This window comes from Cryptotermes secundus, unplaced genomic scaffold, assembly GCF_002891405.2.
Source record: "Cryptotermes secundus unplaced genomic scaffold, Csec_1.0 scaffold120, whole genome shotgun sequence".
NCBI lineage: Eukaryota > Metazoa > Arthropoda > Insecta > Blattodea > Kalotermitidae > Cryptotermes > Cryptotermes secundus.
Window position 1 is genome coordinate 618,762 of NW_019742442.1, and position 20,611 is coordinate 639,372.

A 20,611-nucleotide genomic window follows, 5' to 3' on the forward strand; every position below is an offset into this window, starting at 1 on the left:
AGGAAATACAAAGTAATTTCTTTGAAAATGGGATAAACTTCAAGGATACAAGATACTTCGAAGCAGACTTGTCAAAACAGTGACCTGAATGTCTGACAGCATTAAATATTACATTCTTATTGTGGAGTAACTGTATATTGCCAATAGTTATTAGGTCTGCTACAGGTGAACAACAACACAAGTATTTAAGCAAATGTTTTGACCAATAATCTGTCAGTCACAGTTCACATAACAAAATGCAAACATTGCAGATGGCTGAAAGAGTGCAATCCTAATTACTCTCAACTACTCAAGCAACACTTCATGCAAACAAGCATGCTACAGAGAAAAGTGTACAGAGTGTGTCTGTGGCCTCGTGTTACCTGGGCCACTACATTTGGATGGCAAGATCTGGTGTCTTGTGCCAAGTCTTCTGCCAAGCTGTCGCTGATGGGGAGCACGAGATGCTGGAGGCCACAGACGCTTTGGAGAGTTGGCAGCAGATGAGGAGGTGGCAGGAGTTGATGAACCTGAACCCTCCATTACTGGGAAACTGTCTTCTTCAGCACAGTCATCTGATATGTCACAGTCCTCAGCTGCATTCTCAAAACTACGACAGAGAAGTTTGACACCTCCTGGTTTCCCCATAAGAGCAGTGACTGCCTCTGAGTTCTGCAGCATATCATGTGGACCATCACTTTTTGGAAATTGTGAACACCTGGTAAAATTCTTCTGTGATTCACATTTTGTTTTCAGTTGTGTATGTACTGTATCCTTTAGTTCTTCTGAACTCTCTCCTTTCACACCTTGTGGTGTGGTTTCTTGTAGAAGTGCATCTCTCTTAGCCTGTTCAGGAAAAGCAAGTGACGCATTTCCAATTTCATCAGCCGCTTTTCTTACATCAGACATAGAGCTTATTCCAACTGAATGGTTTGCCTTCAGTGGTCTCTGTGAATGTGGGCCACTAGCTTTTAGGTTTTGATTGCTCCAGTGGCCTCGCTGCTTGGTTTGCTGGTGTGATGATTTCTGTCTTGGTTTCAGAGGTGGTTTGTGTGTGACTTTCCCTGTAGGTTTTGGAGCAGTAGGAGGTCGATCTGAGCAATGTCGATGTTGATCAGTTGAGTCTCCTCTGTGCTGTAATGACTGAGCTATTTCTTGTGAATTTCCTGCATTTGATTCATGGCTTAAGGAAGGTGGTTGTGCATTTCCTTCAATGACAGCAGTGTACGACTTATTCAACACTGAAAACTGTGAATGTATCTGTAAACGAGTAGGAGTTTGAGGTCGGCTTCTAGGATAAGTATTTTTCCTGACTAACAACCCTGCTGTTGAGTCTGCACTGTTCTTCTGAAATAGATTATCATCCGCAAGCAGAATCTGTGATGGTGTTTGGGGTTTGCTGTTGGAAGCACTAGTGGAAGGTTCACTCAATGAGAGTGCTGAGCGTGTGTCTTGAAGACTTCGAGTACGAAAAATTGGTCTATGGTTATCACAAAAGCCTTGGGTCGTTCTTGAGTCACCCCGTGCCTGCTCCACATTTTCAGATAGACTTTTCCTACCTTCTGAGTTTCGCAGTTCTGATTTTGACTGAAATCCTGAACTGCTTGAATTTTCAACAGAACGGAAAAGTTTATTTCTTAATTCAAGTTCTTGATTAGAGGAGGTAAATAAATGGCAATCACTGTCATCTGTAAGGATGCTCTCTGTGCTTTGACATGAATCTCTGTTCTGTGTATGTCCATTTTCTGCCAGGTTTCTTCGGTGCATTGAAGAAAAATGATAATCACCCTCAAGGATGCTCTCTGTGCTTCGGCAAGAATCTCTATAATGATCATGATCATATCTGGTTGGAACATCAGGGTGTGAAAATGTCTGATATTCACTCTCATCCGTCAAAATACTCTCCTGACTCTGACATGCATTTGATTTGCGCCGCCTCAATGAAAGAAAGAAACTTGCACTACTATGACGATCCTGTTCATAATTAGAACACATCTCAAGAATATCACCACTGTTGGTGCAGCTAGACAGTTGGCCACTTGTGTTTGACAGTACACTTTCCTGACTGTGAAACACTTCCTTCGATCTTTTGCACTGCCTCCCTGCTGCACTGGCTGAACGCTGTTCAAACTCATATCCAACAAATTCTGGTGGACGTGTGAATATCTGATAGTCACTGATACAGCGGCGTGGTGTTCTGTTACTAAATTCACTTGGCTCCTCCAGGGAGTCAGAACTGAAATCGCCATTCCCATCTTCCTCATCACAACTGTCCAGTAGATTCTCTTCACTTGATGCTACTACATGTGTCTGTCCCATAGTAGCTGGAAGAGATTCTGAAGATTTTGCAACATTTTTTGCACTTTTAGTTTGGAATTCCTGTTCCTTATCAGTTAGTGTATTCAAGTCTATGAAAAAACTACATGACCTTCGTTGCTGAACAAATTTTGACTTAATATTTGCTTCAGTATCAGTCAAATTCTGGAATAATCCTGTTGGTGAATTTAAATCTTCACACACTGGTGACTCAGGAAGAGACTGATTGGTAACTGGAGGCTTTGAACGACTTTTGTATTTAGCATTACCACCACCAGCACCAGAACATAAATTAAGAAAAACAGGGCGTTTACTTGGTGATATTTCACCATACTTTTGTGTCTCCCTAATGGAATTACCACTAATATTAATTCTAACAGCATTCAAAGCTTTAGCAGCACTATTGGCAGTAGGATACAAAGCATTGTTAGTAGAAATAGGTGCTTTCACCCAAGCTGAACCACCACTTGTAGTACAGGATTCAGGGTCGCTGCTCAACTTCACTCCAACACACACATTAGCAAGAGAAGCACTGTTCTGTGAGAGTCCAGAAGGATTAGTGCCTACAGAGTTACTATTAGAAAGAATTGAAGAACAAATATTACCAGTAATTTCCATTACCACAGAAGAATTATTACTCGAAGATCCACCCTTCACAGCTGTAGTAGTTATTTTTGTTGTGGGTAAGGTGTGGTAGGTGGAATACATTACTGTTTTGGTGGCCAGTGAAGCTGTTTCTGTGTAGCTGTTGAAGTCCTTATAAATATTAGTGCATGGAAGTGAGCTACATGCACTGGAAGGTATCTTGGGATCCATAACTGTTACCGAAGATAATGAATTTGGTAGTGGAAGAGATTGTAATCTAGCTAATTCAGTCTTATTACTAGAACTTCTGAAGCCTTTCAGAGCTTTTGTAACCGGAAGAGTATTGTAAAAATTTACTGGAGTTTTAGTGACTGCATTTCCAAGTGTGATTTTTGAGATATGTGTGAAGTATTTACCAGGGACTGAAGCAACAATTGGCTGCACAGGGTAGCTAGGGATGTGTTTTGGTTGATGGATAAGAACAGGATTAATTGAAGACTGAATTATATTAGATGGAAGCAACATGGCACAATTTAGTTGATGACGCTTAAGGGAAGCAGCATATTGTTTACCTCCGGCAGGAGTGTAACGATGTGCATGGTTGGCCCCACGAGAGCCTCTTCCATCTTTCTCAGGGATATGGCTTAAGTCAGTAATGCTCTGGCTGCTCTTGAGGTTTGAGCGGTAACCAACCTGAACAAGAAGATCAACATTAAGACACAATCACACCTGGCAATATAGCTACAGTGGAACCCCCATATAAATTTCCTCATTTAACATTCAACTAAAATCTCAGTGTTAAAGTACCTCCATTTAAATTTCACTCAATTTATAGTTCTCCAAAGAAATCTTAAATGGGGGATTCACTGTTTATACTGGCTGCAGTTAATATACCTGCAGGCAGCGCCATAGCTCAGGCAGTTAGTCGCTGGCTTCCCACCGCGGTGGCCCGGGTTTGATCCCGGGTCTGGTCAAGTGGGATTTGTGGTGGACAAAGTGGCACTGGGGGCGGGTTTTCTCCGAGTACTTCGGTTTCCCCTGCCAATCTTCATTCCACCAAATTCTCCATCATCATGATCACCTGGGGCAGGGTACGACAGCCCAATCAGTGGCCGCCGTGCCGAGTGGACCCAGTTGGACTCCACCCTCACACTAAGCGAACTGACAAGAAAAACATCACGTTACATCAAAAATAAACCCTTTGTAGTCACATCTATTTTACTGAGTCACTGCTGTCAGCCCAGGTTTTGTGAAAAATTATACCTGCTCTAAAGTTAGGAACACAAAGGAGTTGCTTTGATTTATTTAAAAAATAATAGAGAAAAAAGATTTGGTAAATGTAGATACAAGGGGCATGCAGTAGCGTAGTTGGTTGAGGCACTATGCTACAAGCTGTAAGGTCGTGAGTTCGAGCCTGGATGATGTGGATTTCTTCAATTTACCTAATCCTTCCAGACGGACTATGGCCCTGGGTTTAACTCAGCCGCTAACAGAACTGAGTACCAGGAATCTCACTGGGGGGTAAAGGGCAGCCAGCGTATATGGCTGACAACCTTACCACCATCTGTGAGTAAAATGTGTAGAAATTGTGGGAGCCTTGACATCTCACAATCCTATGGGCCTTCATGGTCTGTTACAGGGATATCTTTACCCTTTTTAAGTGCAGATACATCTGCATCATTACATAATTGCTAGAGTTTATGACTAATTCTCCCACGATCATCTTACATTACAGGTCCTAGGATCCTTCTGAAAGCCTTGTGTTCACAGACAATAATAATATTTTCTGCTTTTGTGAAATCCAAGCTTTAAAACCATAACAACATCGTAGAGATCATTGCTTTATACAGTCTCATCTTTGTTTCCATGTGGATCCTTTCATATTACATCACAGGCAGTAGCAAAAAATATACTTTACTTGACCTAACTTTTCTCTGATTCATCTCATTTCATTTGTTACTATTACTCAAAAATATGGAGTCAAAGCATGCACAGTCTTCCACTCTCTCAGTGATGTGATGCCCAGTTGTAGTATTCTGACTGAGCTCATTGTGCTTACATATCTGACCCATGACATTTATTTTGTGGCCAGTGATTTCTATGTTACTTCTCTGACCACACATTCTAATACGAGTAGTACACAATCCTCCTTAGTAGCCAAGAATGATCTCACAATAATATTAATGCTGTCAGAATATGCCAAAATCTGTAGAGAATTATACAACATCTAAAACTAAATTGAATAATGTGATAGCCAGCCAGTCTTTGTGTTTCAGATCTTGCATCTATGAATTTCAGTTGCAGTCCCCTGTGATTTGGGCTCCTTTCTCATCATTCTGGTGAACTGTGAATCAGTTTCAAATAAAGGTTTAATCACATCACAGGGTTCAAAAGTAACACTTTATGGTTACATTTTACTTGAAGTTTTTCATATATAAGTTCAACATAATATATCTCTGGGAAAGGGGGGGGGGTAATGGACATATTCCTCCTATAAGACTGTTTTGCCTTGTTCCATAAGATATGCCTGAAGAGTGAAGAGAGAAATGTGGGGCAAAATTTTCAAATTATTAAGCACCATATCCCTCCCAGCGGTTAACACATTTCAGCATAGTCCAAAACATTAATATCATTACAACTATTTCTCTTTAAACTACAGAGACAGGCGAATTAGTTTAATACCTACACTCTGTAATTTCCTACGTGTTTCTTCTATTCTGCGTTGCAATTCTTCACGCTTCTTAGATGTTTCACTGTTGACTCGAGTCTGTTTAGCAGCATTAATGACTTCAACATTACGAAGTGTTGGAGAACACAATGGTCCACCCTGGCTTAACCGCACTAGAAACTGCGATGATATGCTGGTTCCAGCTGAGAAACAAATAATTTTTTCATGAAGTTGTTAACTGTTGACTATACAACTGTACAAATGAGACATCACTATCAGATAAGGTGACTGACTTCTGTTCCAAAGGTCTTCTGTTTGAGACCAGCTGATTCCACTGCAGATTCCTCTGCATACCTTCCCTCACCTCTGATGAAGAGGTACCTTACTAGCTAAAGGTAGGTTTACCAAACAGTGGTTACTACAAGGCTTTCAAACCAAATATTTAAACATCTTTCAGTAGAAATGAGCTATTATTATTTATTATTATTATTAGAGGGGGTGGGTTTCCCCATGCACTTAGACCAGTTATTGGTCCACTGTGCGTCCCTCTTTAATTTCTACTGTCATCATACCCTACCGGCACTGGTGCGTACTATCAGCCCCGTTCAGCCAATGAGGTCGGCCCTCGGTACCTGATATTTCCCCCATCTACCAGAGGCATTGGAAACTACTTGGGCAGGAAACTTGTTGCCTAAATTTGCTCAGATGTCTCCTAGAGACATGAGGATCTTTTACGTGCTGTAAATCTACGACACCGGATCCATGGCTTAAAGTCCCTCCCGGAGGACTTGTTCCCTGAATTTTTCGGCCCTTAAAAATTCCATGACCTCTGCCGGGTTTGAACCCGTGTACCTTGAGTCATGAGGTGGGAACGTTACAGAAATGAGCTATTACCTGCATCTTTGGTGGCTTCTTGTTCTGCTCCACTAAGAGATTCGAAGGTATTCTTCAGGTACTTTTCTCTCTGACCAACATGATCCAGACTTTCTGTGCTGCTGGAATATATACAGTTCAATATGATATGATATCAAAAATTAAATCAATTAGTAAAATATGCTACGGTAAAACTCACTGCTTTATCAACCACATGTCATACATGTAGGCACTGTGTACAGCACCCATCACTTTCTTTTTTGGAACATTAACTAAGATTTATGTAATTTTCAAATATATCAGTCCAATACATGTTAGCCAATATTAAAACAACTGTCTCAATCAGGAAAGGCCAGCAGCTAGGCAGAGGGGCTGAGTTACAGCACAAATATGAAAGAGAACAAGGACGAGTGAACACAGATATGGGAATATAAAGTGAAGTTCTGTCATCAGACACCCCACCCTGATGAAAACATGAATGGATGATGACAATCAGAGATAAATACAATACTGCAGTCTTATTCTTTTACCTCTAACTGAACCTGCAACCAAAACATCACTTTCTTACAGTTCTATTTAGTGCCCGAGCAGAAAATTTGCTTCAACTTCTGCATCTGAAGCAGAAATAAGTAGTGTGGGCAATCAGAGATATTCTACACATTAGATACATAGGGAGCATCTCAGTTCTCTGCTAGGTTTCTACCCACAGTGTCATGGAACATGTTGTTTCATTTCTCATGTCATTTATGAAGAAATGGAAAGCAGCAGCTTGGGCAAACTTCTTCATCAAATAGCACAAGTAATTTTGAACTCAAACATTAACACACATAATAAACAGCTGCGTGAAAGTATCAAATGTGATTTCATGTGTGACAATGTCAAAAGACAACAGTGCTGTACCAGGCAGGACGGTTCATGCAGTGACACTTCTAACATGTATGTGGGAGGTGCCCGGTTTAAATCTCGGCCAGGACACTGACTATCCTGACTGGTATTATCCTCATTACCTCCAGCCAAAAGTTTGGACAGTAACTTAAATTAGAACATAAACACTTCTCTCACATCCTTTCCAATTTACTGTTTCACTACCATCTAATCATTTGGCCAAACAGTCCAAGTTAGTGATGGTGTCATTAAATAAAAGTAAATACATAAACACCACAGTTGCCACCTTATCCACGTCTCTCAACTTGTCATAATGCCTGAATAGATACATCTGCTGCTTCCCTTGAGGTTTTCTGACACATCATATTCCCTGTGCACACTACATGTTCCAGCCATCTGATTTAATCACCCTAGAAACATTAGGCAAAGAGTGAAAATCATGGAGCATCTAATCATTCTAGTTTGCAAAATGAATAATAGATACAAAACAGAAGGCACTTTTACGTATTTACTGCTGTGTCTCACCTGACAGATAGCAAGGAGAGGAGGTTCCTTTCAGCTGTATCTGCACTTGGAGTAGACACCTCATCATCATCTTCATCACTTTCCTGGCTGCCAGATACAGAAGCTGACACTGAGACAAGTGGCAGATCAGTGAGACGCTCAGGTCGCTGATTCTTCTTCAGTCGCCTCTGGGAACGCCGTAGTTCCTCTACATCCATGGCATTTACAGTGTAATCACTACATTGGAAAGAAGTCATAAACATTCTTGTTTATATTTAGGGTAAAACCTAGGCATTATGTTTAAGAAATAGTTTTGTCATTGCTAAGCTCTGAACAATGGGCTTTCTTGAAGTCTATATAATACCTGATGTACTCTCTCATTACAACCTAATTTTTTCTCCAGTATCTGGTGAATACGAAAAATATACAACAGTCTACATATCAATTATCATTAGCACACAATGATTACTTGCAATATAAAAATCAACAATCTTACATGTTATTAAAACTGTACAGATAACACAAACACACACAGTAAACATTCCCAATAAAAAATTATGAAATGTGCATATAAATTAATTTGCCAGAAATCTCCAGTACTGCCAGGTCAGTACATGACAAAAAGATAAATAATCATAAATGACTTACCGAGTGATACCTCTGCAAACAAATACGGAAATATTCAAGAGCCTATTTAATACTAAAAGGAAACAAAAACCATATTAACCCTTTCAATGTTGAGCTTTATTTTGCTCGTTCTGAATAAAGAAGTGTCAAAGAATGTACATGCACATCTGTAACCTAATCTAAATAGCATACTCTACCTAAATTAACCTAATACAACTTGTGAAAGTATGTCTATATGTGTGCGTAGCACAGAAAGAGGTATTTCACTAGTTAATATTATAAAATCTTCTTGTGTGTAGCAGCAAAGTCCAAGTTTCTGCTGTGAACTGACAAAAATGGTCACCCAAGAATATATTATTACTTATGAAAGCTTTAATTTAAAAACAGCAACTTCTTCAGCTGTTGGAAACCCTGTTTATATATAAAAACTTTCTGATCAGAATAAAGAAACAAACCAGCAGTAGTACAAGGACTACCATTTAGGAAGTACTGATACAGTATATTCATAAAATGAAACACACAACAGAGATTGAAGTACTTATATGTTGTAACAATCTGAATATGCTATAGTGTACAGTCATATAGTGCAGTGACAAGTTAAACATTTTAAAACTTGAAAAACTTTTCTCTAAAAGGAAGTTTTACAATGTCTTATAAGGACAATCCATTTCAAATTCTCATAGTTTCTGTGATTATATATAACACTGTTCACAGTTATATCAATATTAAAAAAAACAATAATGAAGTAATCTTTTTAAAATACCCAATAAATTATGAAGATTCATGATATTTCAGTGTGCAATATTTTCTAATAACCAACCTTCCTGTCTCTTCAGCAGGTGGGTAATACATCAGTCTCTCTCTCTGCTCTGGTTCAGTTGATTCGCCCTCGCCTTCAGAGTAGTCTTCCACATCACCATCATGCTCTGTGCTTTCCATGTCCTGCAATTATATGTGACACAGAGTTCAACAAAGAGCATGCTCATTGCTGTTTCTTTTTACATGAAGGGGATTGTTCACTATGAATTCCTTCCTCCTAACACAACAATCAACTCTATTACTGTGACGTTTTGAGATGCTGTACGATGAAAAAGGCAGGAACTCTGATGCAAACACAACTGGTTCCTTCATCACAACAACCGACCTACCCACATGGCCCTGAAAACCAGAGTTTGCGACTGACAACATGTGTGTCGTTCCCCATCCTCCCTACTTGCTGGATTTAGCACTCTGTGATTTCACTTTGTTTCTGAAAATGAAACTGAAGGGACGATGTTTTGATACAGTGTCTGACATCCAAAGGGAATAGCAAACTGTACTCGACAGCATTAATGAAAATGACTTCCATGCTGCTTTTGAAGTGTGGAAAAAAACAATGAAATTGCTGTATACATTCCCAAGGAGACTATTTTGAAAGAGATGGCAGCCAAAATTGAGTAAGTTAAGCCAGCATTTCTTTTTTGACCTAGTCTGGGAATTTTCTGATAGTACCTCATAAAACTGAATGGTACAGTGAAATACCATAATTTAAAATTACGAGTACCACTTCAAAATAATCTTGGGTTGCTCAAATGACAATCATTCTGCTGCCATTTTCTTTGATTGTCCTACCATTCATGTGACCAGTGTAATATTTTGAGAGAATATCGCACTATGCACAACACATTACATTTCAGCTTAACTTTGAAAATGTCACTAGATAACCTCTAACATGTGTATACACTTGAAGAAAGTCNGGTCATCCTGGGGTTTTATTTTTATACTAGAGTTATCTCAGAGCAGGTACAGCCTGCATCTATATGCATAAAGATATATGGGATTGACAATATTTTCATTGCACCAAATATTTTGTTATTCTGGTGTTCACTGCACAGACATTTCTCTGTACTCGTATATCTTGTTGAATAAACAAATTTTCAGTAATTTTCCTTTCATTCATTTTTAACCTGCAACTCAAGGATGGACTTGTATGACAAAGTCAGATTGGTAATGTATGGATTTAGTTGGATAGATGGGCAATTTGGTTTGTTATGGTTCATTTCAGGATTCTTTTACCAGCTTACAATATTACAGTATAAGCAGTACACAATGAAATGGAAAGGATGTGAAAAGAAGTAGTCATGGCCTATTCTGAGGTACTACCCCCCCATTAAGCCTCCTATTCACACATGTAACTGTGTTTGTCCTCAATCACAAACACACAAACATTTTTGGCACGACCTGGCCAAACTTTGGTATATTTGCATTCTTCATAATGGGAACATTAACAATGAAAAATAAAATTGCAATTATTATAGAATAATAAGTGTGGAAGAAAAAAGAAATGAACTGGATGAAATACTGGTTAATGTACTGTGAAAAAGAGTCATAGAAATAAACTAAAAGAATATATGTAATGGATCCCAAAATTGACACAGTAAGAGGCACATGGACAGAGCAGCATCTGACATATTACTGAAGCTATTTGGATCTAAAATTGAAAAAAAAGATCACTTGTGTGAGGAAACCGATCAACATGGAAAAGCAATTGTTACAGTAGGATTCCTAGGCACAGGCAGGAATTATGAAGATCTGCACCATGCACAGTATGATGTTCTGTATGTATCATGCTGACAACTGGATTAAAAGCTGGACATGAACTATTGGACCAGACCACAAACTTCCATGCACCTGTGCATGTGCACACACAAATATGTGCGTGCCCCCCCCCCCACACACACACATGCAGTGACAAATTTGCATGAGTACACAGACAAACACAGGAAGGCACACTCACACACACTTAAGCCTGTTTGTGTCTCCTGTTGGTAGAAGCATTCAAATGTGAATGAATTTTGGTTTGTAGGGACCAACAAAAGACTCAAAGGACTCAAATCAGGATAGCTAGTCTTGGTGCCAAGAGATGAATGAGATGTCTTAAGAATAAAATGTAGGAATGCTAGCAACTCAACCATCACATTTGATGGTAGGCAGCTAATTCATTCTTAATAAGGTTGTAGGTTCATGTAAATATGGTTAAATCCTATGACTTACCTCATACTTGTAACTGCCAATGCTACTATCATCAGTGAGATGACGATTTCGTGTAAGATCTGTGATGTCATTTCCCCTTGTTAATGTTACTTTGCTGCTTGACACCTGCAAGGCATAATCTTAAATGTCAGAAAAAAAATCATAATTCTAGTTACTTTGAAGTATTTAATAATGAAACTTAACAGTGGTATGTGAGATGACTAGGCAGGGGTCTCAAATATGGACAACAACAAATTCACAAGAGAACTCTTGTGACAAAGCAAATGTTTTATAATAAACTTTAAAACTATGCTATACTAACCACCTTTCCACTTTATATATTCTCCAATAACTGTGGGGGGAGGAGGAAGAGGAAGAAGAATCAAGAGGGGTATGACAAAAACAATGTAATAATGTGTGCGCGCGCGCGTGAGTCAGCGTGCATGTGCAGACTACTGATATCAAATCCAAGATCTGTCAAACGTATCTGTAGATGCAATACATGATGCACTGGCAGACACATAGCTGTGACTTGTCCATTATACATTGATTTTATTCATTTTATGCAAAGAATGGATAAAAATCTCAGTCATGATAAGGACTTCATAGTTTCTTAATGCCACAAAAAAATTAAGTCAGAATAGCTGGTTTCCAGCCAACATCTGAATTAAGCACCCCTAAAATACTATTTTAAAGCATTTACTGCTATGCCAACATGGTTGGTAGTACAGAAATATTACAACATCAAGTGACAGAAAACACTTCTAGCACATAATATACAGTGCTCACAGCACACACATTCTGTGCAATGGTAATGGGCAATATGTGCAAGAGATTTATTGAAATACCTGTTTTGTTAGTTGGCCATTAGTTAGTTCCTGATAACTCTCAGGACAAGGCACGAAGTCAGCATTATCCCTTCCATCCTGCAAGTATTATACATTATAATTATACTGCCATGCAGCAGGGTGTGACTACAGATGGGGTTTGGATAGGTGATTGATTTTATTAACCACTTCCAGATTGTTAACTACAAGGAACTACAGTGTTATCGCTAATTAACACACTCTACATTTCATTACAACATGCACTAAGTCTCTCAGTTTGTTCCCACTAGCCGTTTCCTGGCAAGAAATTGTAACAATGTCCTCTGCATATGTCCTTATCAGCTGGCGAATGTCTCACAACTGACTAAACTCTAAAACTTCTCCTGCTTATAACCCTTTGGCACGGACCACAGAGAAAACAATTTGTGTCTGATCTGTGTATGATCAATATTACTTCTTAGGAATGACCTTCTACACTTATCACAACAAATTCTGTTAAATTTCATTAGCAGATGTGTTTCAGCTTGTCAGCCTTCTTCACTGACATTTAGATTTCAGCTCAAATCATGGATGTGTTGGTGGTCAAAAACTACACTCCAAGCACTGAAGCTAGGAGAAAAGCCAAAATGTGTTTGCTAATATAACAGAATTCACTGTAGGAAGAGTAGATGGTCATTCAAAAGACATAACCTTCGCTGATGTCAGAGTTTATATTTTATATTTTCAAGTATGACTGTTACTTTCATTCTTAATTCATAATTTAGCCTCTAATGCCTGCTGCACCTACAATGTTGTTGTTTTCACGGTAGAATTATTGCTGGCATCAATATTAAACACTAAAGGATAAAGAAAATAACAATTACACTCTGACAAACGGTAAGACTATATACGAAATGTTCAATATGACAAATACTTATAAGTTGCATATAAATTCAGGAACTATTAACTTCTAATGTTCCATACATCTTTACGAATCCTTGCCAAATTACATAAGCAGGTTTGTTAATAAGGCATGTGGGCTGCACCACAGCTCAAGTGGTTAGTCACTGGCTTCCCACCACGGTGGCCCGGGTTTGGTCAAGTGGGATTTGTGGTGGACAAAGTGGTGCTGGGGCAGGTTTTCTCCGAGTACTTCGGTTTCCCCTGCCAATCTTCATTCCACCAATTGCTCCAAAATCACCCTCACCTATCATCTGGGGCTGGTACAATAGGCCAGAAGTGGCTGCAGTACAAGGAACTTAGTCCCACCCCACTAGCAATACAAAAAAAAAATAATAAGGCACGATGAAAATCTGGAAAAATTTCAAAAGTCAAGACAATTTTCTGAGTTAGGTTAACTTTTTCAGTGTAATTGCAACTTATAACACTAGCTGCTTCATTATAACTACAGTGTCATACTTAACCCTTTTGACATCATATCATTTGTTAATGAAAAATATTCACAAATCATTGAATTTAAAAATCAATTTTAGGGTTATGTTATTACTGCAGTAATGAACTGCTGGGTTCCATAAAATATTGGGAATTTATTGAGTGGCTCAACAACTACTGGTTTTTCAAGGACTCTGTTCCACAGAATAAGTCAGTCAAGGCCTTGTCATTTTTCACGATGGAGAATGGGGGAGGCAGGCAGATTTCACAGGTATTGCTTGTACTGCCAATCAATATGGTTCTGATGGAGATGGTATTTGGGTGCTACTAAAACATGCAAAAGTGATTATATGAAAAGTTCAAGACTGAAAATCCAGCGTTCCAATCCCAATGTTTCCATGATTTAATTTCGAACGTCTGATATTCACACAAGCCTAGTTCACAGATGTACAACTAATGGTAAATAAGGCTGCGCCACAGCTCAAGCGGTTAGTCGCTGGCTTCCCATCGCAGCAGCCCGGGTTCGATCCCGAGTCTGGTCAAGTATAGTCTTCATTCCACAAATTGCTTCATAATCACCCTCACCTATCATCTGGGGCTGGTACAATAGGCCAGAAGTGGCCGCAGTGCAAGGCACTTAGTCCCACTCCACTAGCAATAAAAAAAAAGGTAAATAAACTCATTATTCACAACTCAACACACTTATCACAGAAGGCGAACCTTAAATCTCTGTCCATTTATCCTCTTGAAATTCAAATCCAATATAAAATTTCAAACTTACTTTTAATTTGTAATAACAGTCAGAAGACTTCTGATGACTATGCAAAGCACAAAGTCACACTAACTTTTGCAATGATGAATTCTCTAGAAAAGCGTAAGAATGATAAACATGAACCCTCTTTAATATAACACATTACGTATAGTTCCTCTGTATTTAAAGAGTAAACAGCTGTGTACCTGTTTTGATGTAGTCACAGTTTCATGACGAAAGTCTGCATAATGCCGCAATTCTGTACCACTGTCAATGGAACTGTCTTTTGAGCCATCGGAGTCCAGTCTCTTTTCTGTGGATGATAAAATGGTAAAAATTTAGTGCACTTTTAAGTAAAAGCAATTTAAAAATTACTGACCCAGGTATATTTAAATTTACTGTGTAATTCCAAGTGATGTTATGTGCAAATAATACATTAACCTACTGCAGAATGTCCCCTTATTTCACAGAACATCAGCAAAAACTCGTTAAATTCACATAACTGCCTATTTAACTGCATGGGTAAAGAAAAAGTCATTAATCCAAAGTGCTCTTTCACTGCAATACATGTATGATTTCACTCCAAGATTTATAGATACATTAACATAAAATGGATGCAGTGTTTTAGAAGCATACAATATATAATATATTGTAATTGTAGTTACGATTTGTAGGTTGTTAAATAAACCAATTAACAATCCAAACAAATCTTCAGTGGCAAAACACATTACGATATTTCTATAACCAGGGGGGATGAGAATGTGCAGATCTGTCAAAAGCTTGAGAGGAATTATTTTCATGGGTACAGTACTTTCCTGTACTTTCCCATGTATACCACATAGAAAAGAAATAAAACATGAGGCGAATGAATATAAAAGATGAATTCTTAAAATGCATTACCTTGTCCTAATGGAATCTGAATGATGCTGTCACTGTCATACACAGACTTCACAGTGATGCCACCAGCATCCAGTCTCTGGGCCCAGCGCCCTTTTGGCAGGTCCATCTGACGGTTTATAAGACTTGCTGGAGGGGAGCTGTTATCTGCAATCTGCTTCTTGGCCCACAGTGGTAACTGACCTACACTAAATCTACAGAAAACAATATTGGTGTTACATAACAAAACTGACCTTCTCTAACACCAACTTTATGAAATCTGCCATAATTACACCGAACCGACTTTAATGACATGTTTCTAGTGGGTATTAGCTGCTACTGTACAAGTCTGTATGCGAGCAGTAAAAGATATCTACTTTTGTAAATTCTCACCTTCTTCTGCAGTCTTGTTCACACTGAAAGGTGGGGATGCAAGGATGAACAAGGAAGGAAGAAGGGAATTGGATATGCTGAAGGAAAGAAGAAGAAACAAAATGAAAACAGTTTCTGACCTGTAGTCTGGCTGCTCCACACTATTTGCATTAGGATCAAAAAATTCTGGAGGTGGTGGGCCAAAGTTCTCATTATCAAGATGAAGTCCATTTGGTATCTGAGACGCAATTTTCCTTCCAGCACGAGCTGCCTGCTGGGCTAGGCGGGCGTGCATAGTGACCACCATATCATGGGGGACCTTCCATACAAAAATACAGCCATCACCAGATGCTGACACCAGTCGCCGAGAGTCATTAGTGAAACGCAGACCTGTTACCAGTTCTGAGTGACCGAACATTGTTGCCATACATTCACCTGAATAGTAGTCATACACACATAAGGTCTTGTCTGTACAGCTTGTGGCTGAATAAATTCCGCTGCTATCCAGCACAACCTACAAAAGATACAAATTAAAGGTAAAATTCTTGAAAGAGATTTTAGTATAATGAACACAATAAAACACTCAAAAAAGGCTGCTGTGGTAAACTGCTCTAATTCCAGTCTTGACTTCTTGACCTCTACCTGTTCACTAGGTGAAGGATTCCCATTTCTACAGAGGGAACACTAACAAAACAGTCAACACTAATCCCAGTGGTAGGATGACCATGAGAATGAAGACTGACAAACAGGAGCTACTATAATTTACTCTGAGAACTACTGACATATTAATTAATGGTTCTTAGCAATCTTCCCCACCATCACAAAATTACATGAGGTTTCTATAATTTATAAAATTATTGTCAACAATGGATAAGATTTGCCTTAATGACTGAGCTATCACAGTATCTATGGGCTTTTGGTATTTCCAAAATATTAAATGAGAAATTTAAGTACTGTATTTTTACCTTAAAAAATATTTCAACCAATGCCTAATTTTCTAACTACTCCAATTTAATATTGAGATTTATACCACTTCACAATACATTCTTATGTCACAGTGATTAAGTACAGGGAAAATGCTACTGGGTGAGATGTATAGATCACAAAGTTCCCCGTTTTGTAATACTGAAATAATATCAATACAGTCAGCTCCTTATTACCCGGCATGTGAGCACATGGACTATGCATAAAAACTGGCAAAAATTTCAAAGGAAATTCATCCTTTTTATGATGGTACTTCTAGAACAAAGTTGTAATGCACTAATGTTCACTCATTTCATAATAGTTCTCCCATCCGTCAGCAGCAGTGCTGCCCACTGCCCTCTCTCATGCAGGTTCCATTACAGTCATAGTCAACTGAGACTACAGCAGACCCTAGTTGAATTTGTGACTGTGTTACAATGCATCTGATATCTTTCACCCATCAATGTCTTATATCATCTAAGACTACCATGCAAGAACTAAGGTGATAATATTGTGACGTGGATGGCACAATGCTCGGTAAACATCCCACCCCCTTCCAGCAGTGATGTAACAGCATTGGAGCAACTGCCGCTGCTACGGCAACAGGCAAGTCAACACTCTGTCCCCCTCCCCCGCAGTGACATAACAGCACTTCCTATTATGACATAACAGGGGATACCGCGGTTACTACGAAGCAATAAACAACTCTTGGCAACGTTCCCAAGCAACGCCTGTAAACACAGCATTTACACAACAGTGGTAACTATCACGTAACTGTTTTGTGTGTTGTCAGTGCGGAAGCTACATAACAGGAGAATTACCAGAGTAACCAGTCAGTTGCAGTCTAGCATTTGCCGGAGTGAATTGAAGCAGGAGAAGTAACTGTGATACTGCAGATGGCAGTAATTGTAATTGTGAATTGTGTGATTGTGAGAGCGAGCGTTCAATAAATTCACTACATCCAAGACAGCGTGAAGTTATTTGTCGCGTTATACACCCAACACNGTGTTCAATAAATTCGCACCATCCAAGACAGCGTGAAGTTATTTGTCGCGTTATACACCCAACACGAGACAATTTGGTGTCAGAATTGGTTTATGAACTTAAAACACGCCAAAAGTTACAATGAATTATACTGCCACATAATGAACTTGGAAGAAATGATGGAACGCCTGCTGGCTGCCCAAAAAGATTCCCTGTTGAAAATGGACGTTGATAGAAAGACTGACAAAGAGGAAATACTGAAAAAGATGGATGAATACCAGGCTAAGACATACACCATTTTGCTGGCCATGCAAATGATGGAAACCAGCCACAGGGAGATTGTGGCTGACTTTGAAAGATAAAATGGAGTATCAGAGAAGGGTGAAATCATATGAAAATTGGGTTTATGTAAGAGTTTTTCCAATGGAACTTTCAGATTCATGTAACCAAAACATCCTATTTCCCATACATGCCAAAGCAGTTTACTGTACTAAAATAAATGCTAACCTTAATAAGGGAGCCATCTTCACCTATTGAACCCTTGTATGTCTTGCTGTGTTTTCCGCTACTAACATTGTAGACACGAATGTTGCGATCCTGGCAAGCAGTTAAAATATGTTTCTGTCCTGAATCCACTTCCATGTCATACAGCGTTGTCTTACCAGCAATGTTGTGACCTCTTGAGAATTGGTACTGTGTTCCTCCAGGAGTCTGCAAAAGTTCAAGAAAAGTGACACAAATATAGTAATCACTGTGTGTATCCTTCGGTTGACTAATATGAATGAGAATGCAAAACATGAAAGGCTGGATGTTTGATACAATCACACACTGTCGCCAGTAGTAGAATAAATCAATATGATCTTGCTGCACTAACAAAAATTATGGCTAAGATTATCGTCTTTTTTTGATGGAGTATGGACAGGTCTACACTGCAAAAGATCAGCGAACATAAGAGAAAGGAATGAAAATAACTGCAATGGAAACATGTAAGTACATTGCCTTTTTACTGCTACTGGATAAGACACTGCTTCATAATGAGCATAAAGATGGAAATATTTACTAGATTCTGAACTGAGCATACACTGCATGGGACAACAGTAATTTCCATATATATTGTGACATGTTGCACAATGGAGGACCCCTACCTCCCCAGCGGCACGTGGCGATAACGTAGCACTCTCGTTACTATTTGTCGCGCTACGCAGGACACGCAAATCGTGCTTTCACTTTAGTATCTTGCTTGGCTTAGTCTTCAACCCTGAAGATGGAGGCTATGTGCGCCTCCGAAATGTCAGTTGACTTTCAGTGGATTACAAGGCATTATACTGCAGAAGACAGTACTCTTCTGGCAAAGATTTGCTTCAAATCAAGGCACCTCCCAAACACAAGTACCGAGTGTTACTGCGATACCAACCAGCCAGTGGGATGGTCAAGCAAAGCCTCTGATAAGTGATGAATATAATGGGCATCACTTTCAGAGCATCATGACTTCTCTGCACAATCCTCTTCAGAAGAAAGAGGGGGACTGTCATTCAGCACACTGCTGCCTAAGTTCCAGATCAAATGAATGCACATATGACACAGCCAACATAAAATGCAACGAAGGGATGTGACACTTTCCTTTTGGAAATGCTGTAAATGGGTACCGGACAGAAAGACACACTTATCATCATTCAGCAATGTGGAATACAATGCATGTACCTTCTGCATCCCCAGGTATTTACAAAGGATATGAAACACATTTTGCTGGTGAGATTTCCACTTCTGCTGAAATGATGCTACATGAAATGTTGTGTGCATTCAAGCACTGCACCCAGATGCACATCAGTAGCAGTTGTTGGTGCACAATTACAGTGGGGGGGAGGCACCTAATACCTACCTGGTACTATCACAACACCTAAGGAGGTTTACACAAGCCAGCAACCACACGTTAGCACTACAATGCTGGAAATTTCTGAAGGGCTCCTTACACTAACAATACGTCAGGGAAGAATTAACTTCAGTCCCCCAGTTAATGTCAGTTGTCAGTTATACAGATAAATACTTCTAATCACATGTTCTCCAACTTTATTTACATTAAAAGGTACAATGCCTACAAAACAGAGTACACAGGACACTAAAGCTTACCCCTTGTAGCTGTCGAAATATGATAGACTTGTCAGCACCACATGATACCATTTGCAGTTGGTCATGTGTGCTCAGGAATCGAACAGCTGTTATAGATGATGAATGATCATCCAGTGTTTGAACAAAGTTATACTCCTGCAATGAATCAGAATAAATAAGTTGGTACTACACTGTCCTGAGAGAAACATCTCACACTACAAATATCCTTTATTCAACATTTTAATTTCTGAAGCTCCAAGAGGAATCATGGTTTTGTTCATCTATAACACAACCATAAAACTGTATCTTCAATTTGACCAACTTTTCTCATTGTGTTCCTGCTATAAAATCTTGTCTAATGCAACAGTTTTGGATTCTGTTCTTTCGTATTTGTTTCTTGATAAGCCATATAAATTCTGTATCTATTCGATTAATCTGTCTCAGTCCATGTTCAAAATGGAAAGTAATAGGTTTAATGTAATTTTATTGATCTCTAAACCTTCTCATTTCTAAATATTATCTCTAACAGTGTGGTAAAATTTCCCTTTTACAGAGATTTGCTAGTCAGTCTCTTTTAAATTATTTTCCACTTTTATAATGCATTTTAACATTTAAATAGTAGTTGAATACCTCATCTACATTGAAGACATGTATAAGGCGGTCCCTGGAAGCAGAAGCAAGTAGTCGATGCCCACTATCATGACGACTGTATTCAAGACAAAGTACTTCGGCATCATGGGCTTCTATCCGACACAGCTCTTGGAGGTTTTGCAACTCATGGATTCTACAGAAATACAAAATTTAGAATGCCTTATATGTGAAATAACATGAAAAGAAAAATTATGATTTCTTTCTGTTTCCAGCAAGACACCCACATTTGTAATTTGTAGCAAAACTACCATGGAGAATGAT

General features: G+C 39.0%; 1 protein-coding gene across 2 annotated transcripts in view; it reads right to left on the reverse strand.

Annotated features, from left to right (window-relative positions):
• LOC111873083 (mitogen-activated protein kinase-binding protein 1) overlaps nt 1–20,611 on the reverse strand; it is a 254,773-nt gene that overhangs the window by 20,550 nt on the left and 213,612 nt on the right. For both annotated transcript variants that reach the window (XM_023867486.2, XM_023867487.2), the window contains exons 11-23: nt 20,330–20,483; nt 19,721–19,855; nt 18,101–18,304; nt 15,787–16,160; nt 15,299–15,489; nt 14,605–14,711; nt 12,298–12,375; nt 11,471–11,575; nt 9,258–9,379; nt 7,832–8,047; nt 6,443–6,543; nt 5,567–5,751; nt 3,453–3,573 (exon numbers count right to left, since the gene is read on the reverse strand). In XM_023867486.2, coding sequence (XP_023723254.1) covers nt 3,453–3,573; nt 5,567–5,751; nt 6,443–6,543; nt 7,832–8,047; nt 9,258–9,379; nt 11,471–11,575; nt 12,298–12,375; nt 14,605–14,711; nt 15,299–15,489; nt 15,787–16,160; nt 18,101–18,304; nt 19,721–19,855; nt 20,330–20,483 — 2,093 coding nt within the window. The remainder of the gene's footprint in view (nt 1–3,452; nt 3,574–5,566; nt 5,752–6,442; nt 6,544–7,831; nt 8,048–9,257; nt 9,380–11,470; nt 11,576–12,297; nt 12,376–14,604; nt 14,712–15,298; nt 15,490–15,786; nt 16,161–18,100; nt 18,305–19,720; nt 19,856–20,329; nt 20,484–20,611) is intronic.